Raw genomic sequence first — 21,887 nt, forward strand, 5'->3', positions numbered from 1 at the left:
AGTTTATGATGATCTGGTTCGTGTGGCTTTGTAATGGAAATGTAACTGTTTGTTTTTCTCTGTGTAAACTATGTACGTTAATGTAGTAAGGTCTGTTATGCGTCTCCTCCTGTTATGTATGTTATGTAATGTTGTATGTTTTCTTTTCTGTAATGTTTAGTGAACATGCAATAAAAAAATATTAATACAAAATCTATACATTCTGTAAAATACATTTTAAAATGTAGTAATAAGCATTAAGTAAGACATATTAAAGAGTTTTGATATTATATATATATCTACAATAAAAAGTCCAAAAGTTGTAAATTGTTTTAATGAAACAACACAAGGGACATAAATATATATATAAAAAAACTCATCACAGTTGAACTGTAAACAGAACAAAGTCATTAAACTCCATGACAACCATACTGTAGAACACATCGTTGTCATGGAACCATTATGACATCACACTCGGTGCCTATAAAAACGCTCAGCCAGATGAGACCGGTATCATTTGACTGATCTGAACGCTTGCCTTTGGTTGACTCTGAACGCTACTGTACAGATTACCAAGTGAATTTGCAGACTTTCAAAAAGTTCGCAGCTTTAAACTGCTCGACGCACTGTGTACGGACAGACAGTTTACTTAGATTTCAACCCTCTGTGAACCGAGTCTAGCACAGTTAAGTCTTTCAGTTATTTTTTCACATCATGTTTCGTCCTGTAACACCATTGTCCGACAAGGACATGGAAGGAGCAGATGTTGAAAATATGGATTTTATTCTGCCGAATGCTGTGCCGAACTTTGACTATGTCCTTGATATCGGACTTTCGTCACAAGTCGGGCGCGCTGCCGGCTGTTTAAATCCATGTGGAGGAGAGGAGGATGATGAGGAGGAGATGGTGGATGTTTATCCAACACATGAGGCGAAACGCCAAAGAGGTAAGATGCAAGTTAAGGCAAAACGTCTGACTTTCATGCTGATTACATACAGTTATTGTGTTGTTAATGCACGTGTACATGTAGACACACCAGGTGGTGCTCGTGTACTTGACATTTTACCCGCCGTTTTTCTTGACCGGGAGAATACGCAGACAAATTTTCACTCCATTAATTTAACAAAAAGCGACCGAAATGAATAAAACATCCCCGCAATTTAAGATAAGAATTACGCCGTATGAGGCCTTGTTTTTTAATATCCCTCACGTGGGGATATTATGTGGTAAAAGTGTAGTAAGGGCTTGGGCGTCGTGACGTCATTACTTGTCGTGGCGCTCTGTTTATGGACATACTTTCTCTCAATCGTCTTGATTTGTCGTTATTTTTTTCAACCATGGTAAACCGTTGCTGTATTAATAATTAAAAGTAATTTACATTAAAAATGACAGATAAGGACAAAACTTCATTATGTTTTATTCAATATCGGAAACCAAACATTAACCTCGACCCCTCAGTAATGTGTATACATGCCATATAAATGACATTTATATATACGACAGTGAAGTATAACATCTGAATATTAATTTATATAGCTTAAGTCAACATTGAACATAAGGGAAATGTCCCGGTTTACTCGCCCAAAATACGGGAACATTTCAACATTCATCTTTCTGTTGCTATCCCTCTGCTGACAGCAAAAACTGCTGCATTAACTAAGCTACTTGTGAAGCTAGGTCGTACGTGACTTTGCTTACAGATTGGCGTAAAATCGTGCTCCCACAACAACCACGCTGTTATCTTAAAAGGCTTTTTATTCACTCTTTTTTCATATGGATCCAAACTGTTAATAGTTCTGATTTTGTCCACATACCGGTCCCTGCTTCCCTGTTTAACGTATCCCAGTAAATTCCACATCATTTTCCGGATTTTAACATCTTTATTCTTTCTTTTTATTCTCCCAACTCTGCCGCTTCTCCTACTTGCTGTATGTTTACATTCGCGAGGCCACCAACATGGCCGCCACGTCCCAGAATGCAACGCGGCGCCCAAGCCCTATTGAGTACTATTTGCAAAACCATGGTTATTTTGTGGTAACAATGGTTTAACTACAGTACCGTTAACCAGGTTTTGTTGTATGTAAATGTTTAATTTTCATAAGTGATGTATAACATTATTGAGAGTGAGGAGTCACGTGCCGATTTGGGCGGGGTCTACGCCAGTCGGCCATGACGGTAGGAGACGCTATCAGTTGCCAGGGGCAACTTCACAGAGGCGCGACTTCCAGAGCTCTTTAATTTATTATTTCGGCAGGACAGAGACGATCTACAAATACGATAAAGAAAATGAATAAAGCAAAGCAAAAAATGAGGTGAAAGAAAAGAGATTTTACATACAGGAACAAGTTCACAAACAGCGTTGTACTGGCAAAGGTAACTTAAGTTTCTTCACATGCGTTAAGTGTATTGTAATTAAGTTACATTGCATTTAGCAGACACTTCTTGACCAAAATGACAAAGTAATTAACTGCGACGGTTTCTAAACACTAGGTTGTAACGAGATGTTCAATATACACAAACGTTTCCAACACTTTACTTGAAGGGGTGTGCTTAAGACTGACATAAAACCTTCATAATTATTTATGACATTACACATGTCATGATGAATACAAAGGAGGTTTTATGCATATTTATGACAACTGTTATTAAGTGTCATTCGTTCAATTATGACATTTTTAATGCAAATATGCCATTGTTTGAGATGTCTTTGTTAAGAATAATGGTGTCTCCATTTCGGTAACCTAAAAAACTGTATTCCATTGTTCCAATGTTTTCCGTATGTATCGTGTGAGGTGCTGGAGCAGTTTTTAACGCAGCAGTAACTGCGAGGCATGGTAAATCAGTGTAGAATTGCGATAAGCTCATCTACTAGCAAGCTAAAAACACACGTAAACGATCATGTTCTGCCGCCGGAATCCTGCCAACATGGCGGAAAGGGGGAGGGGCTCTGTACCATGACGACAGCTCCTCACTCTCAATAAATAGTTAGCAGTGCATACCAGACTGCAAATGTTTTGTTTATTTACAGAAGCCGAGGTTGTGTACTATTTTTATTTTTGCTTGCTTGTTTTCTCATGATCACAACTTAATTTCTTGTTATCTCAAGTTAACAAAAGTTGTATTTTTCTCATCAGATTTACAATAACACAATACACAACATCATGTCATTGTTTGCATCCCTGTATGTTACTGTCTGATGTTTGTTGTTTCTGCTCAGCATGATTGCAAATGTGAAATATTTTATACAGTTGAATAAATAATACATTAAAATAAGTGACAAGTTTTAGACACGTATTGATCACTTCAGTTAAAGCATTCATTTCATAACATTATTTATTGAATTGCAGTGTTGGGATGTGATGACCGTGGAATGGATTTTGTTCTTCCGTGTGCTGTCCCTGAAATTGTCCCGAACAACGGACATTTGTTAGACAGACGCGCCGGGAGTTCACATCCACGAGGAGGAGTAAAGGAGTTTACTCCTGCATTTGAGGAGGCGAACAGCCCCACAGGTCAGATGGAAATTTTGTGTTCTTGACAATCTTTAAATCTGTACCATGTTTGTTCCTCAATAGTTTTGTTGGCCCTTGCAGATACTGATATCTTATTACATTAAAGTCAGTAAAATAAAGCATCTTACAATAAGAAATTAAGTTTAGACCATTGCTAGTGTGTTTTAAACAACATGATCTCACAAAGTTCCGTGGGATAGTCACGGAATTTTTTGCTCATTTTTCCGTGACATTCTCACGGATCTCCGCATATTTCCGTGGCCCTGCCACGGACTTTCTTTTCCGTGCCATTCTCACGGATTGGTTACTCAACTGCTTTTTCCTATTTTCAAACCATTGTCGCTTCGGTTTAGGGTTAGATTTGGTGTTTGCATTAGGATGTCACTTTAACTATTGGTTTATACAATTTTTTCTGATGTATTCTTTTATATTTTCTAAACTTTAATCAATTGTCACCTGGCATTGGGGTTAGAGTTGGGTTTGGGTAGGGATGTCATTTTATGTAAATCTAACCCTAAACCGAAGCGAAAATGGTAAGAAAATAGGACAAAACAGTTGAGTAACCAATCCGTGAGAATGCCACGGAAAAGAAAGTCCGTGGCAGGGCCACGGAAATATGCGGAGATCCGTGAGAATGTCACGGAAAAATTAGCAAAAAATTCCGTGACTATGCCACGGAAATTCGTGAGATCAGGTTTTAAACTCTTATTTTAACAGCGTTATTAATGCAATAATCATTGCTGTATTTTTAGGAATTTGTTATAAAGAATTAGATACTCAATTACATATTTGATCAAATAGTATCTGGGTGGACAGTTTGTTAAATGTGTTTATTAAGTATCATTACTGACAACGGTTCAACTTTTGTCATAATGAATTTTCTAATAGTTTATCGTTTGTTTTTGTTTTTATATTTTTGGTGTAGAAAAATGCAAGAATACAATCTTTAAATCAATAAAGAAGGGGTGGAACAATGTAAAGCAGCCATTCCTTCGTAATGATAAAGTGGAAACACTGATTCCTTCAGAGGTTTGTTACATCATTACATTTACTACAACTATCTGTCCATTTATAGACGTGTTTCCATCCAGGTTTTGTTATCGACCAAGTGAATATGTGTAAAAAAGGTTTTCTATTCAAATGGAGCTAAAATGGTGTCCGTGGTGATGTCACGAATAATTGTCACATAAGTTTTGGTGTATCGCAAAAAATCTGACCTTCAGCAAATTATCTACCTAATTTCTCTAATGCACTTACAATAAAAGCTTAGCCAGGTCGAGTCTGATGTTTGTGGTCTCGGTAATTTAAAATAATTGTGCTTTCACCAAAGGCACCCGATTATGAGGAGAAAAAATTGAATATTTAGGAGAATAAACATGAATCATTTTATGGATTGTGATTGACATTTCAGCACTTCATGAAGTTAGTTCAGTGCAGCTTGCGTACCCTCTGCGTATATGGAAGATCGACTCTGCAAATCAAAACAGAAAGTCTCAGGCTGCAATAAGAGCGCCCATTGTTTGCTGTTATGCCCTTCAGAGGTTGCGCGTGTTGAAGATCTATCATGTGACATCACATTTATTTGCGTTAAAGCTATTAAAAAAATAAATATTTTTTGAGGTATTGCGTTTATGCGCTAAGGCATTTTTTGGTAAAAAGCCTTGGATGGAAACATGGCTTCTAAACATGGCTTTGAAACATTTATCTGTCTGTCTGTCTGTCTGACCCACCTCTGGTCTTCTCCACAGCTTAATGCGGATTCAGCTAATCCTAATCTAAAGGATGAAGCTGGTCTGGCCAGCTCTGAATTAAACAATAAGATCAAACCGGAAAAACAACGAATGGCATTCTTTGACTGTCTCTGGAGGGGCAAGGTGGGGTCAGTGCCGACTCCCAAGCTTAAAGCGGATCCAGCTATCCCTGATGTTAGGGAAGTTGTTGATCTAGCATCACAGTCAAAGACCTACGTTGTTCCGAAGAAACAGAAACAAAAGGCTTCAAAGAGCCGCAAATCTAACCTCCAGGGAGAAAAAGTGACTGTTGTGCCAACTCAACAGCCCAAGGCCATTTCAGATATTCCTGTTGGCATGGATGTTCCTGATCTGGCCTGCCCCCAATCAAAACCAAAGATTTGTCCGGATAAAGGCATGACATTGTGGGAACGCTTGCTTGGATGCTTCCGGAGGGGCAAAGTGGAGTCGATGCCGATTTCACAGATTGAGGCCGATCCAGCTATCCCTGATGCCAGGGAAGTTGTTGATCTGGCAGATTCTCAATCGAAGAGTGTTGGCTTAAAGAAACACAAACAAAAGGCTTCAAAGAGCCGCTTATTTCACAACCCTTTGAGAAAAAAAGGTAAAAAAGTGAAAAAAGATGCCGATCCAGCTATTCCTGATGCCATGGATGGTGCGGATCTGGCCAGTTTTGGTGGCATCGCTGCAGCCAATGCCAGGCTACAGACGTTAGGTGCCATTACAGAGAATATTGGGTTAAAAGGTGGTGGAAATCCCGACCCAAATAAAGCAAAAAATCCTGGGTCAAAAGAAGATGGAAATCCTGAGGCAAAAGCCCTTGAAAATCCCAGAAATCCCTTACCAGAAGATGATAAAGTTGTCAGGCCAAAAGTTATAAATTTTGTTCAACAAGCTTTTGAACCGCCAAGCGAGAAGAAACCAGCTGATCCCTCAGTGCCTAAAGGTGAGTGTACTGACTTCATTACTCCTACTTTGCACCAATATGTGAAATGGTTTCTTCATCATATTCTTCTGTACCTGGAAATGTATGCTGTACCTTTCGTCTGTGAGTATATGAATGTTAACATGTACTGTCACCTCATCATTTTTCTGTGTGTTTTTCAGACACTTTTGATTCTAAATATAAACTCTTGAAGGATAAAGTGCTTGGGAAAGGTTTCGGTGGCAAAGTGTACAAAGGGATCCGTAAATCAGATGGCACTCCGGTAATGCACTCGTATTTATATCAAACACAATGTTTGCTGAAATTTGTATGTCCACTTGATCTAAACCATGTTTAAAAGTTTGTAGATTCTCAAACCTTAAAGTTATGTGTGCAGTGTCAGGTGAGCCGCTTCAGTCAGCTCAAGAGAAATAAACTTTTGTTGTTTTTGTGTTTACAGGTTGCCATCAAGCGAATAAGCAAACGAAAGAATAAAAGCCCTATTCAGATTGTAAGTTGTCATAAAGTGAACTAAACAGAAAATAGACAGTATAGCGATTACGCACCAATACAAGATATTTGTTTTATCTAATTGTAATTTGTTGACCATTTTTCTCCAGCCTGGATACCCCAAACCGCTCATTACAGAAGTGGCGCTGATGCTTAAGTTAAGAGATGCGCCCTCATGCACCAATGTCATACAGTTGTATGACTGGTACGAGACTAAACACCTTTACATTCTGGTGTTGGAGTACCCACTGCACAGCGAATCCTTGTTGAAATTTGTTAGTCGTGAAGAAAAACTAAGTGAAAATACAGCAAGACATCTCATGCGTCAGGCGGTACTGGCAGTGCAACACTGTCTGGATAATGGAGTTTTCCATGCCGACATCCATTGCGGAAACTTCTTGGTGCAGCAATCAACAATGAGCCTGAAGTTAATTGACTTTGGGTCTGGACTTTATCTGACGGATGATGATGGCTATGACTTTAGTGGTGAGCTGAATCTTTTTTAATATATAGCGGAGTATTGAAACCTGCTGTTTCTTTTACAAAATGACTCAACATGATGTTTTTGTACAGGAGCTTCATGTTGCATCGAAAAATTCGAGGCCATGCGAAAAAACGTCTGGGCCTTAGGTAATGTGCTGTCCTTTATGGTGCATGGATCTTTCGTGGATTCCAGGAATCGGAGAACTATGAATCGTTTATCAAAGGGTGAGTGAAAATGACTGATCAACATGCACACACAAAGCCTCTGATCAATCACAATAAATATTGTCAGAGGATACGGTCCGTCTGGCAAGATGTATTTTATTGTGTTTAGCTAAACAGTCATTTAGTGGCTCGCCAATGTATTACATCACTGTGCCATCATCTTAACCTGAGGTACTAGCTGTGTCCCAATTCAAGGGCTGCGACCTTATAAGCGTGGGACCTTAAAAATGAGCACTCGGTCTTTCAAGGTGGCAGCCTCAGAAGTTCGTGAAGAGAACTGAAATGAGACGGTCTAACCTTCGGACGACCCATAATTGGCGTCACCTGCTGCGCCTGTCAGCAGGACATAGCGGAAACGTTTCTGACTTATTAAAATAAATATGAAATCAGAAAAATATTAATTTAGTTTAGAAAATATGACACGTTGATGTAGATTAAACTATTCAACAGTATATTAAATTAAATCAATCAACCTTAGAAATATATTCATCATAAAAATAATAATATTAACACAAAACATAACTTGTAATACTAAAACAGTGACAAACTTTTTTTTTGATAAAACACACTTTTATTTAATGAAGTTTTTAATTGTTTATTTTATAATATCCAGCCGCCGTTGCAGGCGCGCAATTAATCTTGGGATATCCTCGGCTGTTAAGGATCCATTCGTTCTATCCTTAACATCGCGGAGAAATGAGGACGCATTTGAGGCTTCATTCTAAGCATCCTTTGAATTGGGACGTCCTTACCAGCCTCAAGTCGCGCTGCTGAGACGCAATCGGTCTTAAAATACGTCCTTAGAAGGTCGCAGCCTTTGTATTGGGACACAGCCACTGTCTGTCTGTGACCAGGGTCCCTTTAGATGATAGACAGACAGACTTTTTTGCAGTATTATTAAATGACAACAAAAGCATCTCTTTATGCCATGATCATTATTGCCATTTGTGCGTCATGATGACTAACCAGCTCTCTCCTAAATCTTGTACAGAAATCAGCGATCTGTTAAGAGGTTGCCTGGCCAAGAATCCAAGTGATCGTCCGACGCTCAAGCAGATCTTAGATCATGACTGGTTTAAAACTAAGTCTGACGAAGTAGAGCTACTCGTATACAAAATGAGGTAACAGACCAAGTAGGAAACTACATTTTGCAGATTACATACTTTTTATTTTCTGTAGTTAGTTGTATTGTAAGATTGGTTTAAATGTACATTTTCATCACTACAGGGCACTATCCGCACAAGGGGAATGATTGGAGATGCTGTTTTCATCATTCTGAGACATATGGAGTTTGCTAATCATGTTTATGGATAAATAAGGTAATAAATGAATGCTTTTTTAACTATCCGTTTGATCACATTATTTAATGGCATCATAATGAATTAGCTAACAGCTGTGTGTTAGATGTTGTTTAACCAACACTTCTGCATTTGTCCTCTTGTGTCTCCCTAGTTTCTACAACCAGAAAGCGAGAATAGCACCGACATTAAAAGGGCCACAATTTCTCAGGAGTTTCTGCATTATGTAAGTACACAACTGCATTTATCTTTGTATATTTTATTACAAAAATCATACATATTGTGCACTGGCGGCCGGTGACTTCTTTTTTCCGAAGGCGCTTGATGCGAAGTTCAAGTTCGTCACAACATGTATGTAGCCCGTCATGTGTGTGGTTCATTATTTCAAAATATGTGTTCTGCATGTCGAGAGATCCTATGTGCATCACATGTATGGTCAAAATAAGTGCCTGCTGCAGACGCGTCTAAAGGGTTTATGATAAAAGAGACACTTGCGTTTGCCAGATACTCGCATAATCTCATGCGGAATCAAAGTTTACTATTAAGGGAGTGTCTTGCGTGTATTTTGTGAACTTGAGCGTCTCTTTTATCATAAACGGTTTTGACGCGTGTGCAGCAGGCACTTATTTTGACAAAACACGTGATGCACATGGTTCACATGATGCAACAAACAAATATTTTAAAAACGCAAGCAACACACATGACACTCCGAACACTTATTTTCAATTAGCGCCCCTCGGATGAGCAGTCACGAGCCGCCACTGATATTGTGGCTTTAAGGTTCTAGATAAACTATAAATATGATGACTAAAAATTAAATGTTGACTTTTCCTTTCTTTCTCATCTTCAGGTTTTATTTCAGCCTCAGACTTCATGATCACAGACCGCTGGCTGAACGTCTGATGCAGATCCTGTCTCATCCTTGAACACATTAAAAACATTTTTTTAATTCTTAGGGCTCTATCTTACACCCGGCGCAATGCGCGACTCAAGTGTCTTTCGCTAGTTTCCACCCTAATTTTCACGTTTAGCGCCGCGTTGTTTAAATAGCAAATGCTTTTGCGCCCATGGGCGTTCTGGTCTAAAAACGAGGTGTGTTCCGGCGATTGTTGGCTGAAACGTGAGGAGAGCCGTTTGTAATTTCTTTATCTCCTGTTTGTTACAAATAAAGTATTTTTAGAGTACAAACCTTATCTTACATACTTTAAATTATGTTTTGATGATATTGGATAGCCATACATTTAAAGCAATTACAAGCCTGCTTTTTACTTCCATGACTAAAAGAAAACGGGTTTTAAAGGTTTTAATAAAAAAAATTTCAATACAAGTGAAAAACAACACAATTATTTAACATTAATCTTAAACTGGGGATCTTCTACCTCCGCTTAGTTTTTCAGTTTACAAAGTCCGTCATCTAAATAGGGATTAGATATAGCGCCAGCGCAACTTGCTTTTAAAGGGGATGAGAGCTGTGACTCTCATTGGTTTACTGCATGTTATGCCCAAAATACTCCCATTACAATAGGACCAACCCTTTTCGACCATGCGCTTGGCGCACAAACCATTTTTCCTGTCGTTAAATTAGCAAAAGTGGATTCGGACACGCCCATTTAGACGTTGCGCTGTGCGCTTTAGACAATGCGCTTAGATCGTTAAAATAGGGCCCTTAATGTTTTTATATTTTAAAGTTGTAGTTTCTAATATATAGTTTATCCTCTATAGAATCAGCTATGTCTGGCTCTCTCTCTCTAGGGTTGTTTTTCTCCTAGGAGTTTAGGGAGTCAGGTTTATTAATGTAAAGCTGCTTTGAAATAATTAAACAATTGTGAAAAGTGCTACAGTATATAAATAAAATTGAACTGATATGGAAGACTTTTCTTATCTTTTTTATTTGATCAAACTGATTAAATAAACTGATTGGGTTACTTATGTACATGTTTTTCATATCCAATATCAAACCCTTGACCTTGGTATAAAATACTGGGAGTTAACGTAGTAAATCCAATCAGACACAATGTTAAACCTGATGCTGTTTTAACTCAAATAAATAAGTACACTTGACCTAAACCTTAAAATATACCCTTCTTTAATCATTTGCATGATTTCTCTCAATCATCAAGACATTTTGATTAACTTATTTGATTTAAATCTGTGAATTGAACATTTCACCAATCATGCATACATTAAACTGCTACTCTGCAGCTATTTCTGTTATCACTGTTGGCTATTATTTTTGTTGTAAAGTTAAGAGATGATTAAAAGTACATTACTTTACGAAATACATGTAATAAATATTTATGATAATATAATTGCAATTGCCCTTAAATGAATCTAGAATAAACTTAAGCTAAATGGAACTTTTTATTAAACAAACAAACTTAAAACGAGAACGAAAGATAACAACTCAAAGGCAAAAATCTAACACGGGTTTCACATTCTTTCTTAACTGTTTTCTAAGCAAGGTTTTCATTTAAGGTTTACAAATTTACATTTGCCATTCTGGCACAAATCTCTTGTATGGGTAGGACTTAACCATACTTTAATCCCATTGGCTAGTGAGATTTAAATTTACAGTTCTCTGATCAGGAATAGTGGTGGGACAATAAATCGATATGCGGATTTATCATTGTCTGTCTTTGTGCGTTACAAGAATCCATACGCTGGCATCAAATATCGATATAATAAATTAATAAACAAGTGTATATGTGAGGGACCGAGCAGTCAATAAAGATAGGGCAAGCCAAAAAATAGTTTCCCAAAGTATAGTTTTAATAAAGTTCAAAAATGAAGGAAAAATAAATAAACAAACTACATAAAGTAAGCAAATTAAATAACTAGGCCTATTAAAGAGGTCAACAGAACAAAACTAACACAACTAGACCATGTGCAAACGAACTGAACTGACCTCACAAAATGACACAAAAGGGCACAATTTGTGTGTGTGTGTGTGTGTTTGCCTCATTTAGCGCATGTAAGACAGAAAGCTTCCTGATTGGCCTGTTTCAGGACATCAACCAATCAATTGTCAGTGTGGGTGGGCTTTTATCTCTTCTCCCGAACCAAACTAATCAGTGTATCTAGAAACAGGAGCGCCATGGCAGAGGGAGAGTGCCCCAAAAGCGAAAATATAAGACACATTTTACACCAGACTACACGAAAGTGTATCCCTGTCTTAAAAGACTTAAAATCTTGCATGGTGTAGAGTTTGTAACAGTGACTTCAGCTTTTCCTATGGCGGGTTAAATGATTGTAAAATACATGTTAAGGTGAGTTCAACAAGTTTAATTTCATGTGCATATTTGCTAGTTGCTATTTAGACCTGTTTAAAGTTGCAATGGAATACAAATAAAAACAGTTTACATAAATAGTATAAGCAGCTTTAATAAATTGTAAACCTGATTGACATATTTTAACATAATGAACAAATAATTGGGTAACACTTTACAATAAGGTTCATTAGTTAACACATAAACTAATAATAAACTGCATTTATAGCATAAAGCAATTTTTTTATCTTTGTTAATGTTAATAATACATTTATTTAAATCTTGTTAACATTAGTTAATGCACTGTGAACTAACATGAATAAACCATGAACAGTATTTTTATTTACTATCGTATCAAAGATTAACAAATACAGTTACAAATGCACTGCTCACGGTTAGTTCATGTTAGTTAATACATTAACTAATGTCAACAAATAAGAATTGTAAAAAAAGAGAATTGTAAAGTTTTGCCAATAATTGCATAGGCCTATAGAAATATTATGCTATTGGGGGGGGGGGGAGGGCTTGTGAGCAAAACAATTGCCCGGGTCATCTATTTGTCCAGGTTTTTTATCAGACATGGGTGGCAACCCTAGGCATGAATGAGGTGTGGTGTGCACAGTGTGCAACAGTTTATTTGAAACTGTTCATGTTTTATTTTCTCTTGAAATTGGGACTTCCCCCACAACCTTACGGGCCTGACTGTTGCATGTTCATTCTGATGGTCAGATTGGTCTAATTTTACTAAGATGTGTGTAATTTCCAATAAATATTGCAAAACCACGAAGTGTTAATTTGATCTGGATTGTTTGGTAAATTCTCTGATCATGTGAATCTACGTATATTTTAAAAACAGAAGTGGTTACATTTAAAAAAAAAAACTGTGGTCAATTAACATGTAGAAGTCTGTTGTAATGACAACGTTATAGTTCATTGATCTAGGCTGAATTTAAGTCACAAAAAATAGTGAAATGATCTGAACAATATATATTTTCAAGGTGGTTCTTGTGAATGCAGTTTGCATGAATTATTGATGTTATAATATTAAGCATATCATTGGGAATTGTTTTATGTAAAGAGATATGATAAAGATCATATTTCAATTTGCACACAGATTTTATATTATATATTTTAAGTCATTAAAGTAAAATGACAATACGGAAAAAACCGTGTGCAATTAAGCCTGCAAAGAATGTCTATCCACTGGTGAAAACCGAAAATAAATATGCTGTCTATCCAGAGGTGAAAATATAAAATAAATATGCTGTCTATCCAGAGGTGAAAACCGAAAATAAATATGCTGTCTATCCAGAGGTGAAAATATAAAATAAATATGCTCTCTTTATCCAGAGGTGAAATATAAAATAAATATGCTGTCTATCCAGAGGTGAAAATATAAAATAAATATGCTCTCTTTATCCAGAGGTGAAATATAAAATAAATATGCTGTCTATCCAGAGGTGAAAATATAAAATAAATATGCTGTCTATATCCAGAGGTGAAATATAAAATAAAATTGCTGTTCATCCAGCGGTGAAAACGGAAATTAGCGGCGAAACGGAAATGACGTAGGCTGTCTATCCACTGGTGTCCAGCCACTGGTGTCTAGTCGGAGGTGAGTCTGCGGGGCTGCAGCTGGATGCTATTGGAAACCTCCACCACTCCAGCCATCCAAAACACGGTAACTTAAACTCAAAGAAAACTATATTAACACTAGTGGTGGGCAGAGCGAGGCTTCGTGAAACACTGAAACAGTTGAATCAATTGTGCCGTATGTTTCGAGGCTTCGAAACATCAATCCGAAACCGCCTCCACAGTGACACCTAGCGGTATTTTTCATGTCTTTACATGAAGCAGCCTTGACAAGATTTTAGACGAGCGCTGACAAATTGTATCCCACATGTTGTTTGATAGACACACAAGTGATAGAATGGGAGAGTGGATAGTGCTCTCGACTCTCATGCGTAACTTAGATCTTAGGATCGAACCCGGGAAATGCATGCGCTGCACAATCATAATAAAGTGCTTTTGTTGTTGTTTGACAACTACATGAGCTTTTACGCTCACAATTGTCGATAACTATAGGCTATTCGGGTCTATTTAATTAAAAAAAATAGAATAGAGATATACCAAATAATAAGAGATTCATAAAATATATCAAGCCATAATATGCCACATTGTTTACATATAAAGATCTTTATTTAAATATATAAATCGTTGATAATGTGTTGATAAACTCAACCAGCTTCTTTTTTACATATAATTTCTCCAGCCTTTGAAAACATTCTCACACAAGGGACACTTGTTGCTGGCATGCATTTTTTGTAAGTAGCCTAAGTGTTACATACCTATGAGGAAAAATTACTTCTTTTCAGTAATTTATAGTATTTGATCTGGCCAAAAACGCATCTATGAGGTATTGTCAGATTTGTTTCATACCCTGTCAGTTTAAGATTCGACGCAGATTCGACAGGTACGCCACCTTTCGAAATACTTGTTTGGTGTTTCGAATCACTTCATCACGTGACATTGGTGTTTCGAATCACATTTCGGAGCAGTGTTTCGAAACATTTACGCTTCGGGATCTCGACACAGTGTCGAAACGTAGTTTCGCGGGAGCAATCCCTAATTAACACAAATATATAGTACAGCAAACAAATTTGTGTGCACTCCAAATTGCTGCTGAAACTTATTAAATAAACATAGTTAAACCAAAAATAACTGAAGTCTGTTTTATTATAAACTATAGTGTGTGTGTGTGTGTGTGTGTTTGTGTGTGTGTGTGTGTGTGTGTGTGTGTGTGTGTGTGTGTGTGTTTGTGTGTGTGTGTGTGTGTGTGTGTGTGTGTGTGTGTGTGTGTGTGTGTGTGTGTGTGTGTGGGTGGGTGTGTGTGTGTTACCAATGCCTAATGTGTGACCGCATCATGACAGGCCATCACAGTATAAATATATTTCCCAGTGTTATTACTTTATGCGTTTCCCAAAAAAAAAAGGGCTCTATTCTGGTGGTAACATCTGTTGTTCATATTTTCTATTTTTGTCTTTTAGAACTAAAACCAAAAAGCCGGAAGAAAATCTGTGCTTTCTTGGCCAGAGCATTGCGGGCTATTAAAAAAGCCTGCTATTGCTGCGTAAATGGAAATGAGGACATTGTGGAGCCATTTGATCCTCAGGCAGGCCCATCCGGCCTGCATTGAAGTGCCCGTATAGATACTGTAAAGCTGACTTGTAGAGAGGTTCTGGTTTTAAGCAAACGTGTCAAGAACCACGCTATTGCCAGTCTGGTTCATCAACCTTGGACATGAGCAGCTTTTCAGGAAGTAGCTGATCTGTCGGGTTCATTGAGCCTGCGGTCAAGTGATAGTGATTGTGAGTATAATGTTATTGTGTTCTGATCTTTAATGTCGGCTTTATTTTTTCCCTTGTCAACTGTTTCTCTCCTTATTGTTTCAAATCTCTGTCCAGTTTTTGTAATACCTGCATTTTAGGGGTGTCACGATTCGTTTCTTGATTTTTACTTCTTTTTTTTTTACAAAAAATGCTATGCCTATTATTATTAGGGGAGAGCGGGGTAAGTTGTCACACGGGTAAGTTGTCACACTGTTAATAACTCCAACACTAGAGGCTCTATCTCAAAAATCAAATAGCCACTTTATGTGACTTCTTCTTCTTTAGTGAACTTCCTGTTCACATGTGGTCAAGATCACTGTAATCTGAGGTTAGCACAATTTTCTTATTTTTCTGCTTAAAAAGTAAAAAAAAATCACTTTACATTTTATGCAATACAACTTTGTTAGGTGTGAATGTTTAAAATGATTATTTTGCACAAAATAGAGGAGACCGTAAAGTGTCTTTTGATACTTTAGCTAAAGTGATATGATGAGCTAAACTTGAGATTTAGACAACATTAGCACACAAGTAAGTATGGGGCAAGTTGTCTCAATGACTTTGGGGCAAGTCGTCACATCTGACAACTTGCCCCTGTACAAACAAACACATCGAACATGCTCAGAAAACATGATATAGAAAAGAATAAGCCTCAATCTAGCAAAAAGCTGTTTCAAAAGAAAGGGAAGCAGAAATCTGGACCTATGAAAAACAAGGCAGCTAAAAGAAGAAAAATCATGCAAGAGTCATCATCAGATGATGAAGAGTGCTTCTGCCTCGTCTGTGTAGAGCCATTTTCAAAGAGTCGTCCAAAGGAGACCTGGGTAAAATGTGTAAAATGCAACAATTGGGCCCATGATGCTTGCACCTCAGGCCAGGCAATTTATGTGTGTCAGAATTGTGATTCTGGAGATGAGTCCTATTAGTCATACAGGGCATCTGTTTTGTTCAGAGGTTAAACATGTTAAGTTAAGCAAGTTATCTGCAGCGTTCCATTCAGTTATCTGGTTTTATGTGAAAGCCATAGAACATTTGAACCAAAGTTCAAAGTAAAGTGGTCTTGCCACTTAATTGAAATGTGCATTATTTGGATTGAAATAATTGTTTTTCCAGATTCTCCAGGCACGGATGTTTATATTTCCAGTTTGGTTTGAGTTTAAAAATTAAAATCAATATTCACAATTAAGTAGTTGTGTTCTTATTTTTAGATAATCTAGTGTGACAACTTACCCGCCCTAGTGTGACAACTTACCCTCCGATGGGGCAAATTGTCACAAGTGCACAGTCACTATTCAACAGTCTACAACTCTGTAATGAGATAAGATATAAAGATGTTATGAATACAACATATGTGCCCAAGACTTCCTTCTTTCATTTGGTATGAGATTTATACCATTTTGATGTATGGTGCTCAGTAAATGTTAGACAGTGTGAAAAGTGTGACAACATACCCCGCTCTCCCCTACTATTATTATTATTATTATTATTATTATTATTATTATTATTATTATTATTATTATTATAGTTTCACATGGTGATTGTGAGTATAATGTTATTATGTTCTGCTCTTTATTGTCTGCTTTAATTTTTTTCTTTGTCGACTGTACTTTATTGTTTCAAACCTTTGCCCCAAATATCGTAATAAGTGTGTTTATACGGCAGATGTTTATGTAATACCTTCTCCCTGTATTCGGTATGTCATGTTATTCAGATGGACTGAGTTCTCTTGATTCATCAGAATGACTCCTGAGCTTTTCTCTTTATCTTGTCCTGATTTGCTTATTAAAAGAAATATTTAGGTTTTTAAAAGTGGTTTCACTCTTACTTGATCTCAAACTTCTTGTTTATTCTGCTAGTAGTTGATTAGCATTGGATGTACTGAACAACTTTCCATTATCTGCACATTCTTTAAATGAATATTTATTTTTGTCTATTATATTATAAGCAGCACTGCTATTGGAGTTCATGTGAGACAAAACAATTCTTGTGTTAATTTTGTATTGATTGTTTTTCAGGAAAAATGTCATTGCTTGATGAAGATTTGAGATGGAAGAGGTACCTTAGTGAAGTGGATGAGGGGACTCGCAAATCTGATGGCAAGAAGGTAGAACCGCTCTTTATCAAATTGTTTTGCCAACCCTACATTATATATGACTTGCATATGATTATTCTCTCTTGTAGGTCACCATCAAATATATTAAGATGTCTGGCAAGGATATCTACACTAAAATGTCCTTGAGACAAACAGACCCAGTTCTGGCCACAGTGGAGGTCAACACACCACTGATCTACTTGCCAACCTTCAACGTGATGCCCAGCCGATGCCTGACCAACGACCACGTTTCATTATTAATACACTCGCTTGTAAAGTTTATTCAAAGCCGCTGTGTTTTGCTACATATTTTCTACTTTAAAAACATTACAATAAATGTGATGCCTTTTATTTTCAATATAATGCATATTTTTATTAAATATAATAAACAAACATAAATATGAAAAGCAGTTGTTTTGTTCTCTTTATTATCAACTTTATTCAATAAACAAGACATTTGTGACAAACAGTAAGAAAGTAAACTTTACCATTTCACAGTAGAATCCATAAAGCCACACAGGTCTAAGAGTTTATGACAAATGGTATTTACATCACTGCTAAAAAAAACAATAGACACCATCACAGAAATTCTATTGGTTCTATGTATTGGTTCTAATGGAATATGGCCCAAAACAGTGTAGTGGTTTTAATGGTAAAAGCTAATGGTTCCTATTGGTATTTTAAACCATTAGAATTTTCTGTAATGGTTTTATTGTTTTTTTTTCAGCAGGGGTCAGTGTCCAAAATTGCTTAGGCCTACTCATTTTCTTTCTCTATATAGGGCACATTGAACGGTTTCAGACACACCCAATTATTTCATGGAAGATACAGTAGTATTTGTCTTTCTCTGGACTGAATAAAATAAATGCTTGTAATGATTCCATTCATTTTCTGTCAGCACTGTTCTTAAAAAAAACCCAATGCCACGTTTTTTGCTGAAGTCATATTTATACTGTATGATTAGATTCACTGTGCTGTTTGAAAACGCGACAGGCATCGCGCCTCATACCCAGGATAGCGCACATGCACAGACCTCTTAACGCTGCAAGATCTGATGCTCACATGACATCAAAGTACCGCGAGATTTATTCGGGAAATAATACTGAGGAGTTGGATTTCAAATCGCTCTCGCGCTACTCTGATGTCACCCACCTGTCATGGATGCGCAGTTGGCTTGCCCACGGAGTGTGTTGGAAGAGCAATTTGTTGATTTTGGTAAAACTCTTTATTTTTATATCATTTTAATTTTATGATTCCTTGACTCGCCTGTCAAAGACAATAGGAGCTGATTTTGGGTAATATAACCAAAATTCGGTCAAAAAAACTCTCCTGTGTCTGGTTGCATAGCCGTGAAGTTAAAACTGCGTCTTCTTAAAGGTGCAGTGTGTAAATTTTAGCGGCATCTAGTGGTGAGGTTGAGAATTGCAACCAACAGCTTACTCCACTGCTCACCCCTCGCTTTTGAAACACATAGAGAAGCTACGATAGCCGACACCGGACAAACGTAATCGTCGGAGACAACTTAGTTAAAAAATGTGTTTGTTAAGGGTTCCGTGTAGAAAAATGGCGGCCCAAAATGGCAACTTCCATGTAAGGGGACCCTCGGTGTATGTAGATAAAAACGTCTCATTCTAAGGTAATAAACACATAAAGGTTCATTATGAAAGGTCTTTATACAACCCTGATAATGAAGTTTTGTATATTATTTTGCATTTCCGTCAAGAGATCCTTCTAAAAATTACACACTGCACCTTTAAGTACAAACTAGCAATTTGTTATGGCTAATTAGTCTTACTATTTGGATTAGGATTAGACCATCTACCTTTTTATGCAATGTAGGCTACTTGAAACCGTTATGATCAGTCTTAAAGAAAAAAATACATGACTAAATTTTAAGATAGCTTTCAGGTAAAGCATTTGTTTACCTGAAACTAAAGAAAGTAATAGAGGCTTCCTGAAATCAATAGAAGGACTAGAGATTAATGTTATTATTATTATTTATTATTATTTTTCATCAAGGCATCAAAATGTGCAAAAACACAACACAAAACGTAAGCTGAAACATGTCTCTCTCTCTCTCTCTCTCTCTCTCTCTCTCTCTCTCTCTCTCTCTCTCTCTCTCTCTCTCTCTCTCTCTCTTTCTCTCTTTCTCTCTCTCTCTCTCTCTCATGTTACATTATAAAATGGATAACTTTAAATATACAAAACAATTTATTTTATTATACTGTATATTGTATTATAAACTGGTGAATGATACAATCACGTTTGAATATGGTGCTGCAAGGAGGCTGTGTTGTTTTTGCTGATGAATTGCTTGGGAATTAAATATTGACCAGTGGTTTATTTGTTTTACATAGTTTTATTTTACTATTTGGTGAACTGACTCTTAGGTGATATGAAAAACACTTTTTAGGTGTTAATTTATATGTGAGTGTGAGTGAGTGTTGTATTGTATTGTAAAACCCCTATTTATTTGAGAAATAAGTGATGTAAAAATCAAAATCTCTCTCTCTCTCTTTCTGGTTACATATAATGGATAAAAATATTTTATTTATAATTTGTGTTAATAAATAAACCCAGCATTTGCATTAGTAAAGTACATTTAATCAGTTAACGTTTCGACTAAAAAAAAAAAGTTAACGTTTCGACTTTGAGGCTTACAAATGTCTTTGTTTACATTGTTAAACGCTTTTGCTGGACAGAGAGATGAGGCGATGAAAGAGTGAATGGGCGTGTGTATGTAGTGTGCCTGTGGTACAGTGAATGTGGGATGTGGTACAGTGAAACAGTGAAATGGGTATGTCATGTTGTCCAGTGTTTACAATTACATATTGACCAGTGGTTTATTTGTTTTACATAGTTTTATTTTACTATTTGGTGAACTGACTCTTAGGTGATATGAAAAACACTCACACAACGATGACGAATCAAGATGTGAATATGAAGAAATTAATTTCAATTGGTCGCAGTAGCCTAGTTAATATTTCATTTTTCTTTACTTTAATTTATGTCTTATTGAAAATATCGCCCGGTGTTTCATTTCATAAACATACAAATCGCCTAACTCTGATGGAGAAAATTGTGGTTTATTTCTGCAAAATACGCTTCAAGTGACTCGTGAGGACTTTTAAAGGCTTGAACCGGACTAGACTATCTCTTAAACGCATGCAAACACGCCATTTCTCCTCCGGAGGTCGCATTTCTAGGCTGCATACGTCATCAAGACTCTCTTATTTCATAACATTAACAACTATAAAGTTGACTATTATTCTTAATTAATCGTAAAGTGTTGTAATATGCTTATGAATTGCAAATGTGATGCTCAGTTAACTTAAATAAGCCAGGCTTAATGACGTATGCAGTCTGCATATGTGACCTCCGCAGGCTGCAGCCTTCGGATTGAGAAACGGCCGATGAGAAGTAAATTGTTTCCTTGGAAACCACGAGACTGAGATGCGATAGCAGGCTCCTCCATTTTTAAGACACGAGGTAATAATACGACTGTTTATTATTATATAAAGCATAATTTGTTTTCCTAGAAGAATTTGAAAACTTCATATTCCGTCCCATGTTCGCAATATAGATTTAATGGTCAGAGTGTTTATGTCGACATCTCTAGTAAGTACGCTATATCGTGTTCACGCGTTATACTATTTTAAGTAGTGGTTAAGGTGCGTAGTTAAGGTACAGTCAGGTGATTTAGTCTTTTCTCTGTAACGTAACCTTAGCTGACAACGTGGACTGATGAGCAGGTAACTATGACATCATTGATTATAAAATGATTATATATGTCTGAATTGGCACTGTTTTATAAAATAATCCTGAGCGGTTCATATTTTGACTATGAAGCATAGCTAAAATTACTGATTTAAATGTACTGATCATAAAATGTTTACACAGTAGGCCTATGTATGTTATACTGAGTATGGAGATCATATACAGTAGATGGAGGGAATTTAAAGCATAATATTACTATTTGAAACAAGACATTTGTCAAAACATTAAAAGAGCTTTGTGTAGCACACCATGCACTGTGTATTGCAAAGAAAAAAGTACATTAGTTTAACCAGTTACACATTCATTTGATCATTATTTGTTCCCCCTAGGATGACATTGGCCCATTTTTGTGCTATGTGTCATTTATTTTTCATTCACTTATAGAAATGCAGTGGACAAACACAATATTTGTACTCTTAAGACGCACTTGTAAATTAAGTGTATGACTGATATTGAAATAAAGGGGACATATCATGAAAATCTGATTTTTTCCAAATGCTATAATAAGGTGCCCAGTTCTTCTGTCAACCTAGAAAAGGTGTTAAAGATCAACCCAGTAACTTAGCTTTGGTAAACCATTCTCTGCAAGCATGTGAACAAATAGCTCATTGAAATTTGGCTCCCCTTGTGATGTCAGAAGGGGATTATACCGCCCCTTAATCTGCACTATACAACCACGACAC

The 21,887-nt window shown here is 36.7% G+C and overlaps 1 protein-coding gene and 2 long non-coding RNA genes across 3 annotated transcripts; all 3 read left to right on the forward strand.

Annotated features, from left to right (window-relative positions):
* Positions 1-243: 243 nt before the first annotated feature.
* Positions 244-7,183, forward strand: LOC129413425 (uncharacterized). Its single transcript, XM_073868199.1, has 7 exons — positions 244-925; positions 3,327-3,491; positions 4,417-4,520; positions 5,240-6,188; positions 6,350-6,450; positions 6,628-6,678; positions 6,788-7,183. The coding sequence occupies exons 1-7, from the start codon at positions 694-696 to the stop codon at positions 7,181-7,183; spliced, it is 1,998 nt and encodes a 665-aa protein (XP_073724300.1). The 5' UTR covers positions 244-693.
* Positions 7,184-7,245: 62 nt separating this feature from the next.
* LOC141363830 (uncharacterized) lies at positions 7,246-9,669 on the forward strand. Its single transcript, XR_012369409.1, has 5 exons — positions 7,246-7,385; positions 8,377-8,506; positions 8,613-8,704; positions 8,838-8,909; positions 9,534-9,669. It is a non-coding gene; the product is annotated as an uncharacterized lncRNA (long non-coding RNA).
* A 3,106-nt stretch (positions 9,670-12,775) lies between these two features.
* LOC141363916 (uncharacterized) lies at positions 12,776-17,965 on the forward strand. The gene is made up of 5 exons (XR_012369567.1): positions 12,776-13,227; positions 13,410-13,630; positions 14,997-15,317; positions 17,351-17,439; positions 17,517-17,965. It is a non-coding gene; the product is annotated as an uncharacterized lncRNA (long non-coding RNA).
* The last annotated feature ends 3,922 nt before the right edge of the window (positions 17,966-21,887 follow it).

The sequence above is a fragment of the Misgurnus anguillicaudatus genome, chromosome 5 (assembly GCF_027580225.2).
Source record: "Misgurnus anguillicaudatus chromosome 5, ASM2758022v2, whole genome shotgun sequence".
Classification (NCBI taxonomy): domain Eukaryota; kingdom Metazoa; phylum Chordata; class Actinopteri; order Cypriniformes; family Cobitidae; genus Misgurnus; species Misgurnus anguillicaudatus.

Coding starts and splice junctions, on each gene's coding strand:
- LOC129413425 (XM_073868199.1), top strand. CDS start 694: ATGTTTCGTCCTGTAACACCATTGTCCGACAAGGACATGGAAGGAGCA. Junction 4,521..5,239: donor AAACACTGATTCCTTCAGAG/GTTTGTTACATC, acceptor TCTTCTCCACAG/CTTAATGCGGATTCAGCTAA. Junction 6,189..6,349: donor TGATCCCTCAGTGCCTAAAG/GTGAGTGTACTG, acceptor TGTGTTTTTCAG/ACACTTTTGATTCTAAATAT.